Source organism: Uranotaenia lowii, chromosome 1 (assembly GCF_029784155.1).
Source record: "Uranotaenia lowii strain MFRU-FL chromosome 1, ASM2978415v1, whole genome shotgun sequence".
Classification (NCBI taxonomy): Eukaryota; Metazoa; Arthropoda; class Insecta; order Diptera; family Culicidae; genus Uranotaenia; species Uranotaenia lowii.
Genome location: NC_073691.1, coordinates 122870533 through 122897331, shown reverse-complemented (window position 1 = coordinate 122897331; position 26799 = coordinate 122870533). Strand labels below are relative to the sequence as shown.

The window sequence follows — 26799 nt, the reverse complement described above, 5'->3', positions numbered from 1 at the left end:
TGAACAAAAAAGGTAAGTGTTTTTCATGTTTTTCACTATATCGGTACTGTTGTGACCAATTCCCAAAAGCTGCTGGTTTGGAAAAGCCTCGAAGTTCCCAGACGTATTTAGTTCGGACAATTATTAACGTCACGGCACTAAGTAGGTGATACGAGAGATCATTTATTTCAATACAACTCAAACGCTTAAGTTCAAGAGACAAGTGGACTGTATTTTGATAAGGCTATGTGACCAATCGACAGGGTGTTCGGTTACCTTACAGCTGGTACAGCGATGATGGTTGTTTGTTTAAAAATGCAACTGACGTCACGAATTGGAATGGTTACGATGTTTACAAAAAAAAAAACTTTTACTATCACTTAGCAAGGGATTTTCAAGGCCACCTGAGATATGTATACAGGTTGGGCTATATGTGCCAACCGTAGGAAAGCATCAATACTTAATCAAAGCAGCCATCGTAAAACCTTTCGATGCATCCATGGCAAACATTGTCAACAATTATTTCCCGTTGTCAAGGCTAACGCATATTTAATGATAGCGCACGTGAATCTCACCTAACCTGTGTTAAGTGAACATCAAGGTGCAAATTGTAGTGTTGCAAAAGATGTTGAGCCTTAGTAAGAAGTAGTTTTTCTTATGCCTACCTTGCCATGGCAGGCAGGCATTTTGTTTTCTTATACTAGCTGCTTCCTTTTGTTTCAGTTTTCGATCCACTTCACCAACAGCGGCAAAGTTCAACCCGCAGCTTACCATTAACAAGGTGCGTGTAGTAATAAAAATAAAAATTAATATTTCTTGCACCCGATTATCATCGCTTACGCTTAACCGACGCGGCCGACTACAGACTGACTGAAAAAGCTTTCACTTAGAGCGGATGTCAGGTATGTAATTTTTAACACTAATCTCTGTAACAACCTTTCATGGGAGGTATTTTGTCCCCTTTGCAGCTCCGTACCCATGAGTTACGTAATGCCCGTAACGATACAATTTTAACTCGTGGTCGTGTTTAGTTTTTTCGCGACGTGCAAGCGCGTAAAGTTACATGTCATTGCGATTGTTTATCGAGGACATGCAGAGGGAAAGGAATTGATAATTCTGGTGATTGATTCTAGTAGCGGCAGATTTATTTCAAACATTTAACTCGGGATTCTTAAATACTAGATAAACATTTTGTTATACAAATTTGTATATGTATATGAAATGCAGTAGATTTAACGAATTACTTTTAAAAATCATTCAAATTCTAAACGTAGCATAACACAAAAAATCTAGTCAATTTCTCTGAAGACACAATGTAGCCAAATAGACTTGCTCATGTAATTCGATGTTATCTTTAGCTTAAACCAGATCCCAGGCTGTGCTAAGGTGTTAAAAAGAAATTCACAACATTGCAGCTTAATAGCTGTCAAATTAAAGACGACGACCGCCATAACGGTGCAGGGAGGCGATCGTTTGCCCCCTATCGTCGCCGTTGTCGTGTATTTGTTTTTTTTTCCTTTCTTAGTTGTCACTCGAGTAACCAGAAAGACTGAAACAAACCGGTCGCTCGGCTGAGTCGGACGGTAAGCCAGACACCACCGATTTCAAGAGACAACGACTACCTACTCTTCTGGTCTGCGGCTGACTCCACCTTTGAGCGAGCGCCAAGTGGCTGGCAGCAGAAGAAGAACCGGCTTAGAGAAAAAGAAGAAGTGTAAAGGCGTGGCTTAATTCATTAAAATTATTTTCATTTTGGTTTATACGTCTCAGTCCCTAGCATCAACCGCCGTCGTCGTCTTCGGCCACTTTTTCACTATTTAATTCAGGCACCTAGTACTAGACATGGAACCAATACGTTGGCCGTATGTACCTTTACCAGGAAGTTATAAATGCGCCAAGATGTTAAGCCTATCGGACAGAGTCGGCTTAGCTGACACAAACAGGAACAGGTGAACACAAAAACCGCGGGAGCATATGTTAGGCGTTGGGAGAAGTGTAGTTCTTCTTTATTTTCTTGCTCTTCGGTCAAAGGCCGCCTTTTTCATAAGGCCGGTATCGAGCTTTGAAGACTTCTCAGGTTACTCTCTTTGGAATTCAATTTCTATTTTTGGAAAATTCTGACATTGCCTAACACCTACTTAGCGACAGCAGGCAGATCCTTGATCTTTGTTTTCACTTGGTAATATGTCGTTTTGATTTAAAGATTCAATTAAAAAAAATCCGCAATCCATTTACTGTAACTTGTTTTTAATTTTTGCGAACAATTTTTATCAACCTTAAAAATGCAATATACTTAACTGGTTAAACGTTAAGATACCAAAAGAAAATAAATTTAAATTTATGTTTGTATTTATGCTCATGGCCGTTCCAGTTTGCTGATTTTGAGGAAACATGTTGACAAACACCACAAGCCTAGAGAGCTGACTGAGCTAAGCCTACAGAAAAGGCCAAACAGTCGGATCCAACTACACCAGCAACACTCTATTAATCCGGTAAACATTTCGTCACAGATGTCATATTAGATTTAAATGTTTTCACGGCTGTCAATTGGCCAGATTTTGAGCCTGATCCGGCGGCCGTAGAGTCGCTTCCTTTGGCTTTTCTTCTTCTCAAGGTTCACCCATCCATATATTCCCGAAATACTGAATGAGCGGGAAAAGAACGAGGAAGAAAAGCCAGAGAAAACAGGCAGTGAGGGCCAGTATACCCGGTTCGGTTTCCTCCCGGGGCGTTGGAATTGGTGTGTCCTCTAAGAGCTATACGAATGCCTGGGAGAGGTCAACCGGGAAGCGACCAAACTCGCATTCGATGGATGGACACACACCGGACCGAGAACTCAAAGTGTAATCGATTTTCTTCCGTCAAGGCCTCTTTTAATGTTTGTGGCTCAATAGGGTATGCGTGTTTGTTTCTGTCTGCTTTCGGTTTGCCTTTTGCGGTGGCTGTTTTTTGATTTTGTTGGTCTGTCTGTTTTTTCTTGTTGATTTCTTGGAATGTTTTGCTTCGGTATCATTTGTCTCTGTGCTCGATTTCATTCGTCTTGTCTCGTTGCTGTTGCTGTTTGTTTAAAGGCTACCGTGGAATCGATTCGGCCTCCCCAACACAAATCTCAAGGTCCAATAGAGGGCTGCACCAAGAAAAGGCCGAGGGAGGAGAAAGGAATTAGTTACGGCGTCTAAATATTTGGACGTTTAAGTTTAGATGTTTTTTTGTTATCCGTGAGCAAGCTCATAGCTGTGTCCTCTTGAACTTACTGGGGTTTCTGTCTCTTTACAAATGCTCCACGTGTTCAGTTCGAAAGAATCGTTTTATTACCTGTTGAGAGTGGTTTTGTAAATTTTGCACGAATCTAAAACAAAACTCTTATTCCGGAATGTTTGTCTTTCATAGCAAAGAACTTAAATTTCGATTTTGAAATGGAAAATAACTCTTAGTTTAACCTTCAATAAATGTGAGCAAATTTTCATACAAATCAATTATAGAACTTTCTGCAGTCAAAAGAAAATTTCAAACGAATTCGATTCTCAGTCAAGCGACGAACTTCATCAATTTTTCAACAAAAAAAAACACACACATACCCAGAGAAAATAAATGGTTTTCTACCAGCCCTCGGGGAAATCTTCTGTGTTTTTTTATTGTTTAATTGTTGAAATATTTGTTTTCCAATTGAGTGAACAAACTTTTTGAGCGTAACAATGCAAAATCTATGTTTGCAAACACCAACGAGGCATGACAACTTTCTATCTTCTTTGTAGGTTTCTGAAGTTTTGTGGCTGCGACACAATATAATAGTTCGTTTGCTTCTGAGTTCAGCTGGTGTTATCTCCAGGGATTTCGGAACCGAGGGGATTAACTTTGGAATTGGCAAACTCAAATGCTAATCCATGCTATTGAATTTAAAATGCACCTTCATTTTTCATCGTTCTCGAGCGAATCGATACTACCCAAGGCGACTCCGCATGTTGTTCGAAAGCAATGAAACATTTCAAAATAATTTTCTTTAAAAATAAAGAACTTTAGAAACGGGAATTGCAAGTCGAGCTAAGTGTATTTTTTATTGAATTTTGATTCCAAAATCTTTTTTATTGTCCTTCCACGATGGATAGAACAAACATGATTGGACAAACACGACAGGCCAATAGGATAATGATTGTTAAACAACGGCAACTTCACACCGGTTTGCTATGTTTTTTCTTTGGTCTGTTGTACGTATTTAGTTTTCTTTGTCTCGCTTTGGTCGGCTTTCAGAAAAAGTAGACTCATTAAAACTTAGTTTATACAAAAAGGCCGCTTAGCGACTGTTTGCACACTCAATATTCAAAGAAAACTGTTGACTGAGCTCATTAGCAAGCATCACACGAAAAACAAGAGTTGGTTTACCTAAAGTTTGAACGTTTCTAAACAATTTATAGAGTCCATTTATTAGAAATTTTCGGTTTGAGTCAAGTTTTTTTTCACCACTGATATAGTTAAATTTGAAGTTTTCTTCACTGCAAATAATTTTTTTCAAAATCTTCAAAAAACCATTGCAAATGACCAAAAAGGCAGAGAAATTTTGACCAACATCCGAATGGCTCTACGCACAGAAAATCTCTCGTCAACACTTTGGAACCTGGAGCACAGTTTGCTTCCTGTTTCTCGCCTTTCGTTGTTGACCCGTTGAATCTCACTCGGGCTCGGATCATAAATTTCCAGGTTATGGAGACAACAGTCGTAAACAATTTGTTAAGAATTTGTCGAAGCGCGCGCGCTTTGCCGCGGCCTGAGCTAAGCGAGTGAATAAATATGAATACGTTTTTTATATACCCACCCGACCAAAAGCATTTCGGAGTGGCAACACCGTTGTTAAGTGGCTTAAAGCGCATTAATAAAAGTGACAAGTTACACGACTTTTCGGTTAACCACCATCAGCGTTTTCGTGTTCTTCTTCTTGGTTGTTTTCGTTTCTGTCCATGAATCGACAGGCTACAAATCGAGCCAAAATCCAGTAAGGCTTAGTAGTAGCTCCTACGATCTTCTTGCTTTATCGGGTTGTAAAAGCAGGAGGCGACACATTGTGTTGGAAGTGGAAACTTTTTTTTTTTTTTTTTTTTTTTTTTAAATATATCTTTATTAGTACCAATTCATCATTACATTTATATTACATTAATACATTAAATTAGGTGTTCGGTTCAATAATGAACTTTCAGAGCCCTATAGTTTATTAATCACTATAATTTATTTATTTGAATTAATTTTGCTGAGTGCAATCATGTATTTTTATGTAGGAGAACATCCTGTAATGTCAAAAAATATTTTAAACTTACTACTAAAAACTAAAACTATCCTAAATTAAAACTAATTATAGAGAGAACGAATCTCTGCGATGGAAGACTGCATCGATTTGCCTCTGAAGTTGGAGATGATTTTGTTGGCCATCTCTTCGATCGATTCAATGCCCGCAATCCGATGAAGATCTTCGGTGCTGTGCCAAGGTGGAAGCCGCAAAATCATTTTCAGAACCTTGTTCTGAATCCTCTGGATGGCTTTCTTCCTCGTCGCGCAGCAGCTAGACCAAATCGGAACTGCATACATTATCGCTGGTCGGAATACCTGTTTGTAGATTAACATCTTGTTTTGCAGACACAACCTGGATTTCCTGTTGATGAGAGAATAAAGAGATTTAGTATATTTATTACACTTAGATTGAATATCTTCAATGTGATTTTTAAAAGTAAGATTCCGATCAAGTGTAAGTCCCAGGTACTTCACGTGATCAGACCATTCTAATGAAACCCCATTAAAAGTTATGGAATGATTTTCATTAGGTTTTAAAAAATTTGCTCTTGGCTTATGGGGAAATAAAATAAGTTGAGTTTTGGAAGCGTTAGGAGAAATTTTCCACATTTTCAAGTAATTCAAAAAGGAATTTAAATTTTGTTGCAATCTACTGCGTACCACCCGTAAATTTCGACCTTTGGCTGAAAGCAAAGTATCGTCAGCAAATAATCTTCTACCTTTTCCTTCTGGGACATCAGGAAGATCAGAAGTAAAAATATTGTATAAAATAGGCCCAAGTATACTACCCTGAGGGACACCAGCTCTAATGGGTATCCTTTCAGAGCATGAATTTTGATAGCTTACTTGCAAAGTTCGGCTAGTCAAATAATTTTGAATAATTTTGGTGAGATATACAGGAAAATCAAATCGAGCTAATTTAGCTACTAAACCTTTGTGCCAAACACTGTCAAAAGCTTTTTCAATATCAAGAAGAGCAACACCAGTTGAATAACCCTCAGATTTGCTAGCGTTAATCATATTAGTTACACTCAAAAGTTGATGTGTAGTAGAATGTCCATAACGAAAACCAAATTGTTCATCAGGGAAAATAGAATTCTGATTAATGTGAATCATCATTCTATTCAAAATAACTCTCTCAAATAGTTTACTTAAAGAAGGAAGCAAACTAATTGGTCGATAACTTGAAGGCTCTGAAGCACTTTTTCCAGGTTTCAAAATTGGAGTTACTTTGGCATTTTTCCATTTATTGGGAAAATAAGCCAAGTGAAAACATTTATTGAAGATTTTAACTAAAAAATTTAAAGTGCTTTCAGGCAACTTTTTAATAAGAATATAGAAAATCCCATCTTCCCCCGGGGCTTTCATATTTTTAAATTTTTTGAAAATCAATTTAAGTTCATCAATATTTGTCTCACAAGAACTTTCAAACACAATTTGCTTAGAAAGAATATCATCAAATTCTAGGGAAATTTGAGCATCAATTGGACTTACAACGTTTAAATTAAAATCATGAGCAGACTCAAATTGTTGGGCTAATTTTTGAGCTTTTTCTGAATTAGTTAAAAGAAGTTTATCCCCATCTTTCAAAGAAGGAATTGGCTTCTGGGGCTTTTTTAGAATTTTAGTTAATTTCCAAAATGGCTTTGAGTAGGGTTTTATGTCCTCTACTGCTTTAGCAAAATTTTCATTACGGATGAAATTTAAACGACGTTTGATCTCTTTTTGAAGGTCGCAATAAATTAATTTCAAATAAGGATCCCTAGTTCGTTGAAATTGGCGTCGACGAATGTTTTTCAGTCGTATCAAAAACTGAAGATCATCATCAATTAAAGGTTGATTAAATTTATGTTTAACTTTAGGTATTGAAGCGGCTCTAGCATTGACTATTGAAGTTGTCAAATTTTCTACAGCCAAATCAATATCTTCTATTGAATTCAATGGAACGTTTACATCTAGATTACGTTCAATAAAATTCATATATCGCTCCCAGTTAGCCTTTTGAAAATTAAAAGTTGATTTTAAAGGGTTTTCAATGGGACTTTGGGATAAAGAGAAAGTTACTGGAAGGTGGTCTGAATCGAGGTCCGCATGAGTAACTAATTGACTACAATGCTCGCCTAAATCCGTTAGAACCAAATCAATTGTGGAGGGATTTCTAATTGAAGAAAAACAAGTATGCCCATTAGGATATTCAACAGTATAATAACCTGCAGAGCAGTCATTAAACAAAATATTCCCATTTGAATTTGATGAAATATTATTCCAAGATCGGTGTTTTGCATTAAAGTCACCAATAATAAAAAATTTAGATTTATTTCTGGTGAGTTTTTGTAAATCTCCCTTCAAAAAATTTTTCTGTTCACCGCTACATTGAAAAGGCAAATATGCGGCAACAATTATAATTTTCCCCATAGAAGTTTCTAATTCAATTCCAATTGTTTCTAAGACTTTTGTATTGAAAGAAGGAAGAAGTCTAAATTTGAGACGACTATTGATGACAATAGCTACACCCCCACCTTGTCGATCAAGTCGATCATTTCGTAAAATTTTAAAGAAAGCATTGCTTTTCAAGTTATTGTCTGGCTTTAAAAAAGTTTCAGTGATGGCAGCAATATGTATGTTTTGAGTTTTCAAAAATAAAAAGAACTCGTCTTGGTTAGCCAGCAAAGATCTAGCGTTCCAATTCATAATATTTAAACATCTATTTGGATCCATGAGGGAATCGTAAAGTCATAATAATTTTGTTAGCATAATTAAAAGAAGTTTGGAAAGCTTCAAACATTGAATTTGCTTTCAACATAAGTTGCATCATTTCCATTAAATTTTGATGCAAAAATTTTAATTTTTCCTCAGTAATCTCACCCAAATCAACAAAATTGTTAGAATCAGAAGAGGAAGGAGAAGAAAAAGTATTTGAATTTCGGGGATTTTCCCAAGCCTTCGCATGAACGTTGAGACTTGGTTTTTTCCCATTTTTATTAGTTAAACCTGAAGAGGGAAACCCATTTTCAACCACCTCTGAGAACGATAAACAACGAGTCTGGGGCGCAGAATCAGCCCAGGTAACATTAAAATCACTTCGGGTATTACCCAGCCGTGATTCCAATGTAGACCGAGGCTGAATGCGAACAGGCAGGTTGTTTGCCGGCCCGACGTGTGAAGACGAAAAAGAGGAAGGAGGAGAAGAAACTTTTCTGGAAACTTTGGGATTTTTCCTAGAAGCAATAATTTTTGCCCTGTTGGGACAGTCTAGCGAATTCGAGGAATGATTACCTGCGCAATTTGCACACTTAAAAAATTCTGTTTTTGGCTTATCACCACCAAAAAGGCATTTAGATTTTTCATGATCGAATGAGCCGCAAAACATGCATCTGGCATTCATTCTACAATTTTTAGTGCCATGACAAAAAGCTTGACAACGGCGACATTGCGTAATATTTTGAAGAAAATTGGTAGAAGATTTACGAAAAGGTTCGAATTTGACTCGACAATGAAACATAAGACGAGCCTTTTCAAGAATTTGCAAATTATTAACCTGATCCTTTTTAAAATGGATCAAATAAAGTTCAGGAGCAAAACCAACACTACTGGTATTATTCGTGTTGGTTCTTTTCCTCATTTGAATTACTTGAATTGGAGAAAAACCTAACAAAGAATTTAATTCAGCTGTGATCTCATCCGGTGTCTGATCGCCAGTGAGACCACGAAGTACAACTTTAAATGGACGATCACTTCTAGTGTCGTACGTAAAAAATTGGTGTTTTTTATTATTCAAATAATTTAAAACCTTTTGAAAATCATTAAAAGATTCCGCCAATATACGAGCAGTTCCCCTTCGACCGATCTGAAAAGAAATCTTCACATCCTTGACGGAAGTGACGATTTCTTTTCGAAAGGCATTGAAGTCAGGAATCGTGACCGTTATTGGTGGAATCTTTTCGTTTTTAAGAGTATAAGAAGAAGAAGAAGGTTTCTTAGTACTCTTATCAGAATTAAATATGAATATTTCCTCATCACCGATGTTATGAAGGACATCGAATGAATTGGAAATTTCAACTTTTTTGGCAGATGGCCCTGGATTAGGTTCAGCAATCCGTTTTCTTCCGGCCCTTGAGCCGGCCGAAGACTTCCCCATACTGGAAAGAAAAGAGAAAATATGAATAAAAGAAAATGAAAATAATTTTAGCACTGAAAAGTGCTGATTGAAATACAGGTAAGGAAAAAATAAATAATGTAAAATGTTCCTGCAGGTACACAGCAACGATACGATGCTCCGGCGTACGTGTTGACGGCTCAACGGTACAGATGGAAGTGAAGTGGAAACTTAAAATTTAAGTAAGGGTGAAGTCAATCTTGAGATATGTTTCGATTTGATCATCCAACCCATTTCCTTCAATGAATGAAATAGTGCATTTTGGTCGAGACAAGTCTGCTTCTGCTAGGTTTGTTTAGTCATAATTCGTTATTTTGAGGGTTTTTTTTTTTCTAGGTTGTTGAATAAAATGGAAGAAACTTTTACTGTAGGGACTTAGGTCAGTATTCAAGGAGAACTGATTTCACAATCTGATTCTATTTGAAATTTATGTTAACCTTTTACTCAATACCCACTGATACCTTCTACTTTTCGTAGTTTGAAACGAACATAAAATATCATCTGTCACTAGCATTACTCCTTAACCCTAATGTATCCTTTTTTCACTAAGAATTTCATTTATGGGATGATTAACACGAGAGTGTTAAAATCCCAGAATAACAAAAAACAAACTAAGAAATTCACAGAAGCTTTTATAATTACAAACAACTTATGTTCTACTAATAACTCTGTAGATAAGGAAAAAATGTTGAAGATTTTTTTTCAAATTGAACGATTACAGGAGCTTATGAACTTGACTTTCAGTACGTTTTCGGTTGCAATTTTACACACTTAACTTTTTTTTTCTAAGTATTGAAATATATAAAGGCTTACTCATAGCTATATTTTTGCTAAAATTTTACCACAAACAATTGAGATATTTTTGTTAAAATTTCACCACAAACAATTGAGATATTTAGGTTTAGGGGCCATTCGACGTAACGCGTTCAGGAGAGGAGGGGTATAACAGTTTGTTATGCTTTGTAGATTATGAATTGAAAATCTGATCCGAATGTGTTAGTAAAGGGGTGGGGATGGAGTGTGTTGAAAATGATTGAAAATTGTGTTGCATAATATTTGAACGGCCCCTTATATGAAAAGTAAATATTAAACAACTTTTTCTAGTTGTTGTCGTTGTTTCCCAACCCCGCCTTTAGACGAGGTTCATGTTTCATCACTCCTACCTAACTTTGATTTTTTTTTTTTCGAAAAATCAATCCACAATGGCGGTAACTCTTAGACCTAACTGCCAATACCTTTTTTAGATAACCAAACACATGTGTCAAGGATTTTTGAGAATACCAAATTCATTTTTTTCGAAAAATAGTTCCATTTCCAGTTTTCACATATAGGATCTCAGTGTTACATCATGTCTCTTTGAAGAGATCTAACTTACTTAACACAAAGGCGTACATATTGGGAATAATCGTGCATGAGACCTAAAAACGATCCGGACTATCGACTTATAAAAAGGTAACGACTGCTAATCGCAATGAAAAGCAAAACCTTACGGCAAAAACAAGATCTCGGAAGCTGTATACGAAGTCGTTAACAAAATTTGATTACGTGGTGATGGACGACGAAACCTACGCCAAAGCAGGCTTCAGGCAGCTTCCGGAACAAAAGTTTTATACAGCAACCGGAAGGGGAAAGGTGACAGATATTTTCAAGCATATTAAACTATCAAAATTTGCTAAGAAATGTCTCGTTTGGCAAGCTATCTGTACTTAAGGCTTGAAGAGCGACATTTTTGTTGCAGTCGAGACTTTTAACCAGGAAATGTACGTAAAATAGTGTCTTCAAAAGCGTTTGCTGCCTTTCCTGAAGAAGCATGACTTGTATATACTCGATTTACGCGCAATTTAGTCTGACCACCTTTTGATCCACACCCTTAATGCAAACAACACAATAGTTTACCGATTGATTGAAGAATAACTGGATCGAGCTACTTCATCCGCCACGATCTAACAGGTTCTCAAGGTCAAGTGGTCGTTTCCCGGAGCTGCAGCTCACGGTGCCCAAACTAACCAACTGGTCTATAATGCGATAATTCGATATTATGACACGTGACTTGCTTTGACAAAAGGAGGTCCAATGGTTGTTGTTAAACTAAAGTCCCCCATCAACCGGACCAACAACGTAGGACATCGTTCTGCTGCTGTTCACATACTGATGTTTTTGTTGTGACAAATATCCAACATTCATAATGATAAATCGCTTTGGATGAAATCATTTGTCATCGCACCCGGGAGAGCTCGAGGCTCGGTGTGGGCCCTTGTTCGGAATCGGGTTGATGTGAAGCTAACAACCACTTGCGCGTTGTTGACGAAACAAATTTAAAGGGGGAAGAATTAAAAAGAGATAAGTATTAAATTACATCACATTAATATAATTCACTTGTTTTGGTTTGGTTTGTATCAGGTCAAGTTTTATTTTGACGAAAGTCTGTCCAACTCAACTGAAGGGAAAAGCTAGAATTTAAGTTTTAAGCAACTCTGAAGATTCTATTCGCATACCAGTCTGCTGTATTATCCCTCACGCATTCGGTAGCAGATTAGGTAGTATGTGCGTGTGTGACTTTCCGGTTATTTATGGTAAACACGTTCCCAGTATAATAAGTTGTGTCATAGAGCCGCCATTCAGCTGTTCGAGTCGAGTCCATCTGGCTGTGCTGCAGGCTAAGCAGGAGGAATCAACAATACTGCGATGTGTGTCTAGGTGTAGGCTTTGGAGTACGGTTCTCAGGTGTGATTAATAGCCGCCTTCAGGTGGCTCGGTATCAAGAGTGTCAAAGACGGTCGCATCGTCTGTCGTATGTAGATGTACCTACACGCGACGCTCTCGCAAGGGATTCGAGTAGAGATTGAAAAATTGTGATTAAAATGTAATCTCACCTTAATAATATGCAACTGTTCGTCCGCTTAGTCGTTTGTGCGCCGGTTTAAAGTTGTGACGAGTCAGAAGAGTATTAAAAAGAGGCTAATATCAATGAAGGATGCTACCTCAGCCAACCACACAATGAACACACACTCTGGGATGGAAGATTTTAATCGACACATTTGGCGAGGATCGGAAGGGAGAAAATCGATCGAGAAAGCGACGACGGACAAGGTGGCTAAAGCAGATCAAGTTTCAATTGTGCTGAGCTTTGTTGAGAGGAGGCAATCTGGCAACCTACTCAACACGGTTTGTTCATTTTTTTTACACCACCGATGAATTTAATGGATCGTTGTGGCGTTGAGAGTAACCGGATGATCGATGGTCGTTGATCAGAATCGTTTATTGGATCTCCCGGGAGCAGCTAAAGCAGCAGCTGGAGAAGCAGCAGGAGCAAAACACCAAGGAGAATATTATCTGGCGTCACTTGAAAAAGGTTATAGATACTTGTGTTGAGGAAGGTTAGTTTCGATGAGTGCGTACCAGAACAGCCTAGCCTGAAAAAATGCAGGAATCCTTAGTAGCGTGTGCCAGTTATATAATTATCGTACGTCAAAAGCCTGGGTACGTTAGGTAGGTACGTATCATGCAATGCAGGAAGAGTTGCCACACATGGTTTGATTCTAAGATGGTCTCGATGGTTTTTTTTCGGGTGAGATCAATATCCAAACGGCCAGAAGTGTATCCGGGAATTGTAATCAGATACTGGATCAACCTACCGCCCGCAAGGCAATCCGCCGCTGTATCATATCGAACAAGCCAAGGGATTCATCCGGACGGACGTGGTGGGTTTGATTTTTTGACAAATGACGGAGGCCCGATTATTCCCGACAGGTCTAACCGCAGTTTCCCAGTTGTTGTTTTTTTTTTTGTTAAATATCGAATATACGTCGAGGAATGCGACAAATTTGTGGTCAATTTTTTGGAAGGACTCCAAAGAATTTTTTTGAAGGTTATATTTTAAACCACTCAACCACAGGAATTTTCAATAGACGGTTTTGTTTTATCCGTCCACATCTGCCTTTCATTGATTCGTAGGAATTACGATAATGGTCAAATTCAAATAATTTTATGTGATACTGGCGAACGTCTGGCAAATTTCAATTTGCTAATGATTCTCTCTTATGCTTCTTCAGCTTTCTTCAAAAGATGTATTTTAATGGGCCTTTAATAGAGTTCTGATCACAGCATCTCACGCTGTGCCAATAAAAATGATTGCAGCCTACTCGTTGTTCCCGATAGGACTGACGGCAACAAGTCGTTTTCATGGCTGTGCATGCAAAAGTTGCTGAGTCTATCTCTACCATTTCTCAAAACGACCAGTGTTATGGTTAATGTAAACTAAACGTAGTACACATCGTAACAACCAATGGGCTCACTTGCTAATCTTCCTTCCATGAGAAGGGAATCCATAAAAAAAATGAAACATCCATATGCCAGTTGGTGGCAGAGACTGAATGAAGAATAGCACCGTTTTGACTGCACAAAACGATTATGGCGCGCATCATCCATCCCACTTTTTCGGAATTCACTTGAAGTTGTTGCTGTGGATGGCAGCGTTGTTTCTACGCTTGTGTTGGTGGCTTGTTTTTCGAGCAACATTTGCGCTTACCAAAGCTCATCATCGCGTTGCTGCTTATGCTGATCGCGATTCGGTGATTATTTGGGCGAGCTGTGAGTGCTTTTCATGTAGGTATTCAGGCAAGCACTCAATGTTTAGCTTATTAACAGTAAAAATCAACAATCCATCTGGTCATTAAATTCGGATCCACACAAAATCACCCAACGATTCATCAATGTTTTAGCGAGAGAATTAAAAAATCTCAACTATCTTCTACAGTGATTGAATATCTGCACAAAAACCACAATATTATTCATTTTGTTAGCACGTGCAGTTTTTATAATTTCAATACAATTCTGAGCCTTATCCATCAATTTGCGTCAGTTTATCGCGTACCTTTAAAATATTATAAATATTATGCGAGACACTGAACTTCGAAGGTGACTTAAACTTATCAGAAATTTGTTCTTTCTTCATTGGTACTATATTAGGGTTGCCATCCATCCCGATTACTTTTTTTTGGAAAATTTTTACAAAGTTTACTAACTTAAACTGAAAAAAAATCAAACTTTAGTCTCAATTTGAATGCATTGGTTCAACACAGAAAATCTTTCAAATACGATTTTTTTTCTCAAAATAACTCTAAAGTTTTTAGCATAACAGTAAGATTCTGATTCAGTTAAGTGTTCTTGGAGCACGTTCAATTAATGTTGTGTAAATATCTTTGGTATAAAGAAAATATATGTATAACTAATTTTTTTTCGCCGGAATCTTAATTCAAATGCCTTACATTATACACCACCTGTTTCGACTCAATTGTCCAAAGTATATAAATATGGAAGATTTCTTGAGTTTTCAAACTTGTATACAAATAATCAAGCAAACAAAGTTTTATACTAATTATACAGAAGTTTTTTTATGCAGTATCAATTCTCTCGAATAATGTGTTAATTCGCGAGAACCGTGGAAAAATCAAGCTTATGGCAAAAACCTGTGAAGTCATGTATGAAAAACTGAGCATAATCAATCCGCGTTTAAAAAAAATCTTAGTGTACTTTTTATGCACATCTTTCAGAACAACAACAGGCTTTTTTCAAGGGTTACTTTAATATCCCGCTTTTTTCTGAAAGTATCTGGCAAGCCTACACTAATTAGCAAATTGTTTATTTTTAAATCGCATCGGAATTTCACTCCGGCTGGCAGCTTTCGATGCGGTCCGTAAAAGTACTTCGCAGACCCAAACCAGCTTTTCTTGGTAAAGGTTATCATGCAAAAAAAAAAAAAAACAAAACAAAATAAAATGCGGCAGCTTTTCTGCCGCGCGGTTTGTTTTATTTTTATCGTTTTATGACATCGAGCGCGAGCGCATTAAAAGTCATTCAACAAAAGTGGTCGCATTTGATGATGGATTTGATTTCCAATTCGCTGCAGCAGCCGACACTGCCCAATGACTAAAACCCGGTGAATCGTTCGGCGTTTAATCAAATTCGATATTGGCCGGTCGTAAAAGCTACATTTTTTATGATATCACCCAAGCTTTTCTAGACAGCAGCTTTCGTCGTTCGGTCAATCGTCGGTAGTGTGGCGGTAGCGGATTTTGGAATTCAATCGATCAACCAACCGATTATGAGATGCGCAACCTTGTCTCGAGGGATTCTGCTTAGATTTTCCCGCGAGGGTCTGCTGCTGAATTGCCCCAATCGTGCTAGTTGTAAAATATCTCACAAACATTTAATCAATTATGGAATTTATATATCAACAAACATAAATCAATCGTTTGATCTCGTTCGACGGCCAGAAGCGGCTTGCAGGCTGCCCGATTGGTATGGAGAAAAGTTTTTATTAGTTAGGTTACGTCGCAGAGAGCCAAATCATCATTCGGCAGGTCTGGGGAGTTGTAAAATTAAGGCGAAATTAGTTAATTTGATAACAGATGCCGAGTCTTCGATGTGTCGATTACATTGGAGTGTAGATTTCAAAACGCAGATCGGAACGAGAGCATTTTTGGAGCTTGTTTGAGGCGGCCCATGAGAGATAGGTCCACTTGGCATAATGAGACCCATAAAACGATAAAATCTACCAGGCATTTGAAAAGGATTACCCATGAGAAATAAACTACAGCTTTTGTTTATAAAGACACATTTGGAAAAAAATATGAGTGCTGTGATAAACATTTTGGATAATCAATTTTCGTTTGAAAGTTAAAATTTGTAACATCCAACAGCGGTTCTAAATTTGTACGACTTTTTTAGAGTTCACGTAATTTTTTTGCTCATTTTTTTATCAATACGTTTAAATGTTATACCGTTAATCCGGCTGATAGTTATCAATAACTAACCTAATCAAAGCTACTTCAAAAATATCATGATGAATTCGGGTTTTTAGAGAGCTCTAGTTTCGGGATTTCATTCATGTCTCAACGATGTAAGTATTACAAATGCTCGACAATAACGTTTTCCAATGAGAGCAGCGTTAATCTAATCAGATAGGTACTTCTATCAAAGCGAGGTGATTTTTATTGACTCGCTTGAGCTGATAAAAAAATCATTACAAATTCTCCGATAGTTTAAGGATAGATTTACGCTTGGTAAGATAAAAAAAATTTAAAGCCTAGCGTTATTTCTCAAGAGCATGAAAATAATAAATGCATTGCAAATCAGATGCTTTATATGCTTCAATTTAGATCAGTCAAGTCGTATCGCTAATAGATTGCAAGTATCACACTTTCAGAGCGGATGTAGTTTATGAGGGAACGTCCGATTAAAACATTCTCCTTAGGTATTAGATGCAGGATGTTTTGATAGAAATAAGATAAATTCTGTGGCCCCGTTAGTATGATAGATGTCGGCATTAGTTAGGCCGTGAGAATTCTTTGCTATGAACTGATTATTTTGCTCAACTTCTGCTGTAAATCTGGTCCAATCGTCGTAATGCGCATCTTTGTTCGTTATTTTTTATTTTTCTACTCAATAAACCAAACAACCGCACAGATGGTTTTGTTTTCAACTGCAAAAGATCGCGCTTGCCGGCAATACCTAGACTGTGTACAAACAAATGGCTCTATTATTGAGATTATTTCGCGTCAATAGTATCGAGCGATCGCGCACATCGAGTGAAGCGTATAGATATACCCTTTTTTTTTTTTACTTTTGTCAACGTACGCTCTTCACAATCGCGCTCTGTGACGATACGAGAAGTGTTTACATTTTACGCCTCCCCTCTTGAAGCTGCCGGGTTATTCACTATCTGGCAAAACTATGGCATCCTCCGCAGCGGATTTGTTGATTATATTCCGTTGACGAATGGAACCTTCGCACGGTTTTATCGGCTTGAGCCGTTGACAGAGACTTAGATGATTATATCAATAATAACATTAATAAGTGCCATTATAAAATGTTAATCTGCTGGCGGCCAGACGAATAGCGGTTGTTTGGATGCTTAGATAAAGCACTCCGTGCTGATGGATTTGGGTAAATAAAATATTTGAAATCGATTTAATGAACAACACCACTTGGGGATTATTGTGAATTTTTTGCGTTCCAATTTTGCCAGTCGAATTCAACAAAGGGTATCTGCTTAGTGTTACAGTGCGATATCTTTTGTGTATCACCACTCGAGTGACTTTGGTTTCTTTCAATCCGTTGAAGACAATGGAAAGCTGTGATTATAAATCTCTCGAAGTTTTCTCCTGATGCGATATCCTGCTCAAACGACGATTTTGCATATACCTATGTATGTACATAAGTAGCAGAACCGATCTTCATATTGACTGAATTCTTCTCTCTGATCTGTGAACTAGAGCTTTTAGGTCTTTCTTTCGTGTTATCCAAATACAGCTGTTGGTTTTCATTCATATCGATCTGAAAAAAATGCTTCATAAATAGCTGTTGCATTGGTCAGTATGGCGGATCATCTCAAGCAATGTGCCAAGGAGTATTAAACTCCATGAACACGAAAAACTGTTTATAAATGCAACATAAATGTAAACTTTGCATTTTGTTTTCCCATCCTGTTCCTCAAAGCGCAAAGTGTTCGAGATATGTGGTTGAATATTATAAAGCAAATCTTAAGCTCTTAAGCTTAAACAAATCGAAGGAGAAGCTAAAAAACAAACTCACTCGGGTACTCGATGAGGAGCAGTAGGTACAAACGGCCGTCTCTGGTTTGTGTGTGTATTTATCACCCACCAGAAAATAAAAGGAACAAGAAATTCAGGAAAACACGATAGATGCATCTCTCGTAAGAAGCTGTATGGAAGGAGCCCCACCATCTCAGAGGAAGAATCCCAAAGTTAACTTCGTTGTCTGGGAAGGAGACGAGAAAAGGTGCCAAAGGTACATGCTAAAATATTTGGTCATTAAAATTAAATAATCGCGCCCAGTCTCCCCCCCCCCTCTCTTCCCAACTCATTCCATTGCGTTTGAGCGCTATTCGTTTTGTTTTGTGTTTACTGTATATTATCGTACACCCAACGTTGGGATTGGATTTGGAAACTGTCATTGATATGTATAAGATTAAAAAAAGATGTTCTATGATATACAATGTATAATAGAATAATTAAGTTCGTACATTTGAAATGTTCTTAAAGGCGCGTTAATTTACGAACCCATTGAGTATTTCTTCCTGAAAAATGGGATCACCAAATAATCTGCAAAAATTATCATTGTATAGTCCAACTTATGATGTAAATTTCATTTGAAGATACCACTACTCCTTTAAGAGTCATGCAAGAAATAATGCCAATAAATCCCATTTTTTTATTCGAAAACAAACAATGGCCGAACAATTGCACTCACATATGCAGATAGCACGCGCATCTAAAAATGCGGGATCAAAAGCACTTTTAAATAGTGTTTTTTTAAGTAAACTATTTGAGAGAGAGTTATTTTGAATAGAATGATGATTCACATTAATCAGATTCCATTTTCCCTGATGACCTATTTGGCTTTCGTCATGATCATTCTACTACACAACTAAGTAATATAAATAACGCAATCAAATCTGAAGGTTGTTACTGGTGTTGCTCTTCTAGATATTGAAAAAGCTTTTGACAGTGTTTGGCACAGAGGTTTAGTAGCTAAATTAGCTCGTTTTGATTTTCCGATATTTCTTTCTTTTACAACTAAGTTTTAGGTTTAAAATATTTTTGACACCAAAGGATGTTCTCCTACATTAAAATACTTGGTTGTGCTCAGAAAATTTAGGTCAAATTAATATTTTTTTGTATCTACTTAACTATAGTGCTCTGAACTGTTCATTATTTAGCTGAACACCTTATTCAATATAATAGTGTAAAATTAATGTAATAATGAATTGGTACAAATAAAGACATATTTAAAAATATATATATATATAGTGTTTTTTTAATAACGGTTTTATATTATTTACAAAAAAATCTAACCGAATCTATCTCGAAAAATAAAAATTTCAGTAATCTGAAAAAGTACATGTGTTTTAAGCCGTAAAAATGAATCAAATTTTCAACTTTAAGGAAGATAGCGTCTCCATCCCCTTTTGAAGGAACACGAGTGTTCCACGATCATCTTCTGACTAGATGCAGCTTTGTGTTACCTTTCATAGAATATTCTGGAGAGCAAAGAAGCGATCAGTAGCATGTATTGCTTTGCAATTAAACTTTATAAAGTTTATAAAAATTGAAGTTTTAAAAATTCAGTAAAAGAAATTTCATAATACAGTTGACGATTCAAGCCGTAGAAGTTCACAGACAATCTGGTGCTGTTACTTTACACCATAAAGCAACACCGCATTAGAAAATGACTGAGTGACTTTAAGAAATTTAGTACAAGCCAAACACACTGTAAGAATTTTCTAACTGAAGTGTGCATTTAATTTCAGAAAGCTATGAGAAGTTACCTTAAAAATTGAACAACATTAAGTTTTCTCAGGAACATTTTATCAGTGTTCCGCCTGTTCGAAATTTTGGTAGGTACATATGTAGGTACGTACTACATATCAAACAAGAGCTTTTGTAAACATAAACTAGTTCCGTCCTTGTTGTTGTTGTTGTTGTTGGTGTTACTGTTCACAATGTTTTGTTAACGACCTATTTCACACCATGTTGTCATCGGCAAGGTAAGGAAGAATATTTTTTGGTTGATGGGAAATGCAACAGACAGGCCGACAGATAACTCTCGAGATCTGCAATGATGGGTATCTATCGAGAAAGGTAAATGATAGAACTGTATCTCAGTGTAATATTTTGTTGAGGTCGGTTCACATATTCCGTAACGCATCAAATTGATTTTTGTACATAATTTCTGTTTTCCCACGAATTAAGGCAGCTATACCTACTGATTCTTAAATGCGTAACGTTATTTTTCAACTTGCTTCTCTTACAGATTTTCTGACAATCTCGATACATAGCTTATGCAAACATTTGAAGAATACAATATGATGACAGTGATGTTCGACCGCTGTGGATTTCTTGGTGTTATATTTCTCGCTGCGCACGAGCGTGTTCCCCATCGCAGCTCGCGGGCTTCTTGATCTTGTTTGCCATAGCAAACAGATGTCATATTTGACATTTGCGTGTGCTTTCGGTTTCCTTCTTTTGAAAATATTGTTGTCATTGGTGAAAACAGTTGTTCACCCGATGTTGTCGTTATCTTGGAATGTGTGTTCACTCGCTTTCTGTATCTCACGTGCCTGTGATTTTGCTCGCGCCTCGGTGAAATTCTTTCAACGCTGAATGGTAGGTATGTATGTGCCATAAATATTCAGCTACATCGACGATTGGAACAAGCTTTAAAACTTGGCAGAAGCTATAAGCAGCAAACATTTGTTTGTAGACATTGATTGCAGATTTTTGTTTGGCAATAAAACAAAAACTATGTGTTGGAATATGGGCATTTTATGGGATTTCAAAAAAAATGAATAATTACGATTCTACTCGAAATCTAAGCGATTCATTACCTCCTCCAATAGGCAGCGTGAGCTATAAGTTTATGTGACTTATTCTGTCTCGAAGCTGATAAGCGATAAGCAACGGTAAAAATTGCATTCAGTTGCTTTTACAACAGCCGAACCCCATTTGCCATTTATCAATGAACGAACAATCGTAAAATAAAAGTTATTTACATCCGCATATTTTATCTTTCCATCTGCTGCTATTGCAAATCGAATGACGTCCATCAATCAAACGCAGTGTTTCGACCAGGTTGGATGGAGCGATTTCGCTATTTTTGTTTTGTTTTGTAAAAAAAATTTAATGTGTATCCGTTGTGGGAATTTTGTGTGCAAGAGATGGATGACTTTTATCTGTACAGGGTTGATAAACATACTCGGTTTGCGTATTCGAGAATGCTCGTCTTATCATATCATTATAAACTTTTAATCATGCCAACTTGTTAGGTAATTCATTTAGGTCAAGAATGAACCATTTTTGATATCTTTTTGAAGATCTTAAGGGAAGGAACCTCAGCTTACATCTTCCGAATTTATGATGGCTTACGAATCTTAAAAATGTTAAAACCACCATAACACAGTCATGAACCTTGGCATAGATGACTTGAACTCTAACCACTACGCCAAGGCCGTTGCCATATAACAACGCCTTTCCGAAAGCTAATTTTCGAAAAAAAATAATGGCAACGTTGTTGAACCAATTATTCTGATGAATCACACCGTCTAGTCTGCGGCCTAAAAATGACATCAACAATAGCTGTGTAGTCTTATCAATTTTATTCTATATACAGAGATAATATATATAATTACGTTCAAATAGCTTTTCTGTACAGGAATTACGCGTTAAACAGTTCAATTTCATGAGCTAGTTACATTTATCAACTTTATCCGTGTCACTATACTGACACGGATAAAGTTGATATGTTATTGAACTATTTAACGCGTAAGTTCTGTACATAAAAGCTATTTCAACGTTCCGTAGAACTTCCCTCAGGTGGTATGTCCTTCGTCCAGATTTCAGGAAACAACTGCTAATAAAGCAAAACCTTGCACAGCTTCTGAATGCACTAAAATCAGGGTCGCACGCGTCGGCAGCAATATTGTTTTGCTAGCCGGGAAGAGCCGGAGTCATAAAATAAGTAGCAATTATGTACAGCCATATAGCCCTGAACGATGTGATATGGATGAAGAAGGATCGAAACTACACCCTGATCCGGAAGGTCATCTGCACACTTGGGATGACAGAAAAGGATCAACGAGCTATCGCTTTGGAGAAATGCTCGGCACTGACTTCTGTTTATGGGTTTATTGCTTCACAACCTTGTGCATCGTGCATATCATCGTAGCTCAAGTTTAATGATATTGAGGACATTGTCGTACTAGAGCGACTAAAGATAACATTTTATTTTTTTCTCTCTCATCCATACGTAAGAATGAAGAAAATGATTGAGAAAGTTCGATTCAACCGGTTCGATAAATCTTATCTTGGTATGGCTGATTTTCGTTTGTTTTTACACTAACAATACCTAGATTCGTACATCTTTTTCCAATGATGCGTGCGGATATCAACGAAATTTCCAGCTAGATAAACCGTTGCAATTGTCTGATAATGGAATCGTGACCCCGATGTGGTGCGCTTAAGGTAATAAATTTACGAAACTGATACGAGAACTGATAATGATGCAACGTAAACTCAGTCTGGAATGTTTATGTTAAATTGATAAGCCCTTGGTTTTTATTCAAAGGTCTAAAGGGAGTCTAAAATCTAAAAAAAATCGCAACTTGGGAATCCTAAATAGATTACATCATCTTGCTTTATCTATAACGCCATCAATAATCGGTTACAACTTGTTGACGGCATGACATTCCGGCACAGCGGATGGCAAACTATTCACCTATTCATACAACTTAGGTTAATTCAATCACTCGACTGAAGCTAATCTACGGCGACTCGACTCTGTATTCGGCTCAGTGATACTTGCACACGGCGAAAAACCCTTTTGATGGGATGATTTGCGGGAAATTTTCAAGGATTAATTGGAGGGTTTAGCTGTTCCGATGTCTTCTGATGTTGTTCGTGTAAAAGTTCACTTAGTTTCCATCCGGGATTGGTTTTTGAGGGCTTCTTATTGAGAGCATTTAAGCCTTCGCGAAACTCTTCGAAATCCACACAGCACGAGCATGATGGGCAGCTCTTGAAAGGTCACACTCCGGTAAGATATGGTGTTTGCGGTCAATGGTGCCGCGAAAAATTGAAAGTTCAGAAAGTTGACAGACATTAATATTCTAAATTTAAATGAGTATTTGATAAAATTCAATGATAATGTCAAAACTGTTACCATACCAATGATTTATTGAAGAGCAACATCCCATTACCTAAATTTGCTTACAAATTCACAGATTAAAGTGTTTAGCGATTACTTCAACAAAGTGTTAATGTTTTAATAAGAAATTTTTCCTTGAATAAATCACTTTTCCAACAAAACTCGTTCAGGTTATGTTAAACTTAACAAATCATTTCATGGTAACTAGTTCAACCGTAATAGCCCCTAAAATATATACAATGCGGTACAGTCCCCCTGAATGTACAGGGTGACAATAAAGTTACCTAGCTTTTAAAAAAAATCATTCAAAATCCTAACCCTGCTTAGTAATTAATCAAATCGAAGAACCTGAATAACAACCAACATTCTATGGAACCTTGGCAATAACATCAAACGAACAAAATTTAAAGATTGGATTGAAATTCCCTTCCACCATCTCAATACATTCCTTCAGTCAGTTGCAAATTCCTTCGGCGATGCTCGCTGGCACTTTTTTTCTTAAATGTCGTTCTAGACCCTATCAGAATGAATCAGTACGAATCTCCGGTACCACATCGCAAGCCTGAGAGTTTTCTCTACAAGATGAATTACATGGGATGATCCTTTAGGCGAAGATCTTGAGTTTGGTAGGCTAATATTCTTGACCATGAATCTCCAAAGAGAAAAAATTGATTTTTACAATAAAAATGGTCGATTTTGCGGAATTCGTTGAGCTCCAAGCCTACTGAAGCTGTGAATTCATCTGGAACAAAATGGTTTCAATAAGTCACGATGATCCGGTACTTGGTTTTGAAGTATTGGTTTTGAAGTTCCACTGAAAAAACTGCACAGTGGTCTTTCCAGGGACACAGGTTCGATCTTTTTCATGGCAAAAGCCAGACAATTTTTGAGGCTGTAGAATGCTTTTGCTGATCCTATATGAGTTAAGTGGCTCGGTTGTGAAAATCTTGGCGTTGGTAAAGTAAACACTGTGAGGAGTTGTAGAAGCGAGCAGCGTCGAAGACGTGAAACACTTTCTGATAAAATGTATGGAAGTTTACTGAAGGTATTTGGAGGTATTTTTGTATTTTTTCGGTTCAATCTGATAGCCAAGAATCAAAAGCATTTTACTATTGTTAAGTTGATTCGATTTTATTGTATGAAAAAGTTTTAGCTTGATGAAGAATTCATAAAAAAAGTGCGGAAACTTTATTGTCACGCTGTATACAACCCAATGTGTTTTATTTAGCAGCTTATAAGAAATTTAAATTTTGGAACAAGAATTCTTGATTGGAATACCGCACTAAATTAGATAACCCAGAACTCAGAATTAAAGAACAGAAAAATCAGAATGAATGGTTTCTGAACTAAGGAAGAACTTTTATGTTTTAAATGAAAACCCTAATTATGAATTCCTCAGAAGGATAAGAGATATTCAGTTTGAACTAATATTTTCATTAGTTCTTCTCTAGATGATTAAGCCGTCGGCGCAAAAGCTCACCTGCGTCATGACACGGTCTGCTCCCGTGCCCTCCTCGTCCTTAAATATGATATCCTTATTGTAGTTGGTTTCCAGATCCCGAAACTTGCTGTCGTTGCGCGAGATCGGTCCCTCTTGCAGCCCGGAAGCCCCAAGTGAATTTTCACTAACATTTGGCCAATGCTGTTTGAACACTAGCGGCGTGAGTTTGCGCGTTCTTCGCGGTCCTCCGATGCCCCTTCCGGGACCACAAGATTGAACCTGCGTCACCATGTACAGCAGGAAGACCAGCAATGTGGTGAAGCACTTTTTCCGAATGGTGTAGCAACTGTTCCTCGTTCGACACCGGAAGCTGCAACTGCTGGGATTCACTAGGCTAGACATTTTGTTAGCAGATTTTAGCTAATCTGTTGCGGGGATTCTTCTCCAAACAAACACTCCAAGTGTGATTAACTTATTAGAATTGGTTTCACTGGAAGCGCTTTCGAGCGTTGAAGCACTAGGTGGTGCACTTATTATTATACACTGTTGTAGGTAAACATGCTCCCTACCAGAAGGGTACTTTTCTTCAATGGAAACTGGCACGATTGGAACGATTCGCAATTTATTTGCACTTCCACTTGTCAGCCTCACTACTAGCTACCGGATATGACCGTAATAATTTCAGCCAACATTCTGGTCTTGCGCAATCAGCACGGTTTAGTATAATCACAATCCAGCACGTCGATGTAGCCGTAAAATGCACTCGTCTTCGCAAATTCAAACACTTCGCAGATAAATCAGTGAACGAATGCAAAAAAAAATCACTGCAGAAAAATTCGCAATTAATTGCATTGGCAATTTTCTTTCGTTAAATGCATTATCCTTGCTCAAAGGAACGGATCTTAAGGTGCGCGGGCCACGAAAAACTGCCTTGTACAAACGGTTATTGCGATATTCGATTTTTCCTTCCTACCAAGAGCTCGAGTCCCGGAGAGAGAAGAGGGAAGAGATGGTATTTCGACTAGCACTAAATTAGAACTAAGTAGCTGTGTACGGTTGGACATTTTCGTAGCCACTCTGCTGGCTAAACCACCCAACCAATCGGCCAACAGCAGAAGCAGAAAATCGATGGCTCTCTCTTGTTTCGTGTTTCTGTGCGGCAGCTCGAGGGTTCTGCACCCACTTCGACGATGAAGGTGTGCTGGCTGGGAGAGGACACAAAATGAAACGGAATACCCCAAGAAGAGGTACCTCAGTGAAGACACACACAAATATAACACCGACGACCGGTGAGAAAGCTCCGATCGAGATGGTGCAAAGAAAATCGAAAAAGGAAGACCCCGTTCGAGTTCCATACACGCCACACCACAGCTCGATCGACGAAGGTACTCACCAAGTCCGCCCGTATACTTTTCATTAATATTGATTGAGTGCTGGGAAAATCCAAAAAGCTCACAGCGCATGTTTTGTTGGCTCCTGCTTATCTTCTGACTGCTGTGCGGCAAAAGAGAACCAGAAAGCTTCGAGGTTTTGGGTGAGTGATTTTCGGTGAGAGCGTGATGCTTATGATGAGAATGCATTCCGGTGGAGGAAAAGAGTGCGTAGCCAAACAATCCTTACGGCTTAACTCTAGTAGACATTGGCATCTTGGTGACAGATAACGAAGATTGGCACTGTGATGACATTGTAAACAGTGACATTTAACGATGCATCTTGCTAGAATCTCGTGGTTTGAATTTTTTAATCATCCTAATTGCCTTTTTTCTGGATTATAGTACAATATCTATGTCTAGATAATGACTCAGCCATTACCAAATTTTTGAAGCAAACGATTTCCATCAATGAATGAGATTTTATTGCTGGCATAAATTTTCGTATGATTGAAATATGTCGATCCATAATTTCGAAAGCAATGACTCATTCCAGCTCATTTCGGAACGAAAAAGATGGAAGTCGCGATGTCAGAAAGTGATTGTTTTTATCTTTTTTCGTTTTTTAAACATATATTATTGAACGTTTCTTCTAAGATGCTGACGAAATCACACAATTAATCCGATGGAATATGGAATAAATTTACAAAAAAACACATTTTTCTAGAAATGTTTAAAATGAAATGAATAAAATTTCTTTTTAATTACATACATATAGATTGTCGCCTTTTATTAAACTTTATATTTTGCTTATAAGAGGAGCAGCTTAGGATTTATTGAAAAAAAAAAAA

At 37.5% G+C, this 26799-nt stretch overlaps 1 protein-coding gene across 1 annotated transcript in view; it reads right to left on the bottom strand.

Annotated features, from left to right (window-relative positions):
• LOC129739594 (protein hedgehog) overlaps nt 1–25631 on the bottom strand; it is a 47904-nt gene extending 22273 nt beyond the window's left edge. Inside the window, exon 1 of the mRNA XM_055731074.1 lies at nt 24618–25631. Within this exon, the coding sequence (XP_055587049.1) occupies nt 24618–24980 (363 nt within the window). The 5' untranslated portion in view covers nt 24981–25631. The remainder of the gene's footprint in view (nt 1–24617) is intronic.
• Nucleotides 25632–26799: the final 1168 nt, after the last annotated feature.